The 2,869-nt window shown below is 37.6% G+C and overlaps 1 protein-coding gene across 1 annotated transcript in view; it reads left to right on the top strand.

The window, feature by feature from the left end:
- Positions 1 to 383: 383 nt before the first annotated feature.
- LOC137622733 (endochitinase-like) overlaps positions 384 to 2,869 on the top strand; it is a 9,920-nt gene continuing 7,434 nt past the window's right edge. The window contains exons 1-3 of the mRNA XM_068353329.1: positions 384 to 473; positions 1,324 to 1,389; positions 1,594 to 1,739. Of these exons, the coding sequence (XP_068209430.1) occupies positions 416 to 473; positions 1,324 to 1,389; positions 1,594 to 1,739 (270 nt within the window). The 5' untranslated portion in view covers positions 384 to 415. The remainder of the gene's footprint in view (positions 474 to 1,323; positions 1,390 to 1,593; positions 1,740 to 2,869) is intronic.

The raw sequence follows: 2,869 nt of genomic DNA, 5'->3' as shown, positions 1-2,869 counted from the left end.
TTGCAAAAATTTCCTCAAGAAGCCAAAAGATTCAGTAAGGTAGTTTGGTAAGATAAGAAATCAAAATACAGATTTTGGTGAAATATGAAAGCTGTAAAAGATAGAAAAACAAAATATTCCCACACACATGACAATTCCCACACAGCTGGTCAATAGATAGTGTTTGCATACGAAATGTCTCATACTGAGCGAAAATAAACATTTGAATTGAATATATTGATGGACGTAACATTTGAATATCGTAAATGCCAATATCAGTAGTTAATAACTGATCATTTGTAGAAAGAAAAACATTTTGGTGATCTAAATAAATATTGGAAAAATTGAAAATATATAATTGTATGGCTTGGAGAAAACTGATAGTACATCTGAGATAAGATTAAGAGATATTTCTCACAATATAATAGTTTGTGTAATGTCAACGTATGATAAAATCGCAAAGTTAATAGGTTTTCTACAGGCTGAAGTAAGAGGTAAGGTGATCTTACAAAATTTTTGGAGTAATCAAATCCATAAATAATACAGTTCATACAAATAATACATTTCATTATATAACTTATACAAATACCTATGTTCAGTGCCCATTGCTAGGTTCAGATGTAGGAATATACAGAATACATCGACTTCTAAAGTCTTTTTGACAAGCCACTTGTTGAGATACTACCGCTAGAGAGTTATTGGGGTCCTCTGACTGACCAGAGGGTACTACATTGGATCCTTCTCTCTGGTTACGGGTCATTTTTTCGCCTACACATACACCGTATAGTCTGGCCTATTCTTTACAGATTCTCCTCTGTCCTCATACACCTGACAACACCGAGATTACCAAACAATTCTTCTCTCAATGGGTGAACTACTGCACTGTAATTTTTCAGTGGCTACTTTCCTCTTGATAAGGGTAGAAGAAACTCTGTAGCTATGGTAATAGCAGCTCTTCTAGAAGGACACTCCAAAATCAAACCTCTGTTCTCTAGTCTTGGGTAGGGCCATAGCCTCTGCTCCATGGCCTTCCATTGTCTTAGGTTAGAGTTCTCTTGCTTGAGGGTACGCTCGGGCACGCTGTTCTGTCTTGTTTCTCGTATTGATTTTGTTAAAGTTTTTATAGTTTATATAGAAGATATTTATTTTAATGTTACTGTTCTTAAAATAGTTTATCTTAATTGTTAATTACTATTCTTATTTCCTTTCTGCCTTTCCTCACTGGGCTATTATCCCTGTTGGAGCCCCTGGGCTTATAGCATCCTGCTTTTCCAACTAGGGTTTGAAGCTTAGCAAGTAATAATAACATCAATAAACTGATTTCCCTTTTCATTTCCATTGCAGATTTAAGGATGATACTGCTATTTCTAATAGCTGTGACCATGGCCTCTGGAGCAGTCTCACAAATAGGTAAGTTAATTCATTGTATCTATTACCATTATAGATCTATTGACTGAGATATAAATTGGGGACATCTTCAGCCATAAATAATTTGCCTTAAGTTATAGTCTTCCAAACCCAAGGAGAATGTTTTAACGTTCAATACTACTATATACATCTCTCTCTCTCTCTCTCTCTCTCTCTCTCTCTCTCTCTCTCTCTCTCTCTCTCTAGAACGACCTCCACGACAAGTATGCTACTACACTCCTTCCGAATCTCCCGCCATTGAAGACATCCCTGGAGATCTTTGCACGAATGTGATCTATGCTTTCAGTCGAATATCTGTGGACACGTGGAAAATTGAACCTGGGAACTATCAGGTGAGCCTGAATTCACCACAAACCTTTACAATATATTTAGAATTTTAAGAAAAATGCATACCTAGATTAAGGTATTGAAGTGTAACTTGGGCGTATAATTGGAACTATTTTCGTCAGTTTTGCTAACTAGGACAATGTCACTGTCTGTTACCTCTACCATTTATGAGCAGCATATGGTCAGTCTCTAGGACATTGTCCAGCTAACCAGGTCAGTGTCACTGTCCCGTGCCTCTCCCATTCATGAATGGCAAATAGCCAGTCCCTAGGGCATTGTCCGGCTAGCTAGGGCATGGATACTATCCTTTGCCTCTGCCATTCATGAGCGGCATATGGTCAGCCTATAGGGCTTTGTGCTGCTAACTAGGGCAATGTCACTGTCCCTTGCCTCTGCCATTCATGAATGGCATATGGTTAGTCTCTAGGGCGTTGTCCTGCTATCTAGGGCAATGTCACTGTCCCTTGCCTCTGTCATTCATGAATGGCAAATGGATATCTCTCGGGCATTGTCCGGCTATCTAGGGCAATGTCACTGTCTTTTGCCTCTGCCATTCATGAATGGCAAATGAACATCTCTAGGGCATTGTCCGGCTAGCTAGGGCAATGCCACTGTCCCTCTCCTCTGCCTATTCATGAATGGCATATGGTCAGTCTCTAGGGCATTGTTTAGCTAGGTAGGGCATTGGTATTATCCCTTACCTCTGCCATTCTTTAGAGGCCTATAAATTTTTAAACTTTTAAGCGAAATGTTCAATTCAAGAAGCTAATTGAAAGTATATTATGAGCTTCCGATGTAAGTTATCGTATCAATCCACAAAAGAATAGATGTCAAAGACTTTTCCAAGTAATACATGTACTTCACCTGTTTGCTTTGAAGGCTGGCTTTGAAATTTCAATCTAGATAGAATGTATTTTTCTTATAATCAACAGTGATGAAGTTCTTTTGGTGTAAGTCTCTTTTTAAAGTTTAAATATGAAAGATGTTTTAATGTTGTTAATATTCTTAACATATTTTATTTTAATTGCTTATTACTTTTCATATACTATAGTTTGTTTATATCCTTATTTCCTTTCCTCACTGTGTTATATTTTCATGTTGGAGCCTTTGGGTTTATAGCATCCTGCTTGTCCAA

Source organism: Palaemon carinicauda, chromosome 2, assembly GCF_036898095.1.
Source record: "Palaemon carinicauda isolate YSFRI2023 chromosome 2, ASM3689809v2, whole genome shotgun sequence".
NCBI lineage: Eukaryota > Metazoa > Arthropoda > Malacostraca > Decapoda > Palaemonidae > Palaemon > Palaemon carinicauda.
Note: the sequence above shows the minus strand (reverse complement) of the source record. Positions and strands in the feature narration are given on the sequence as shown.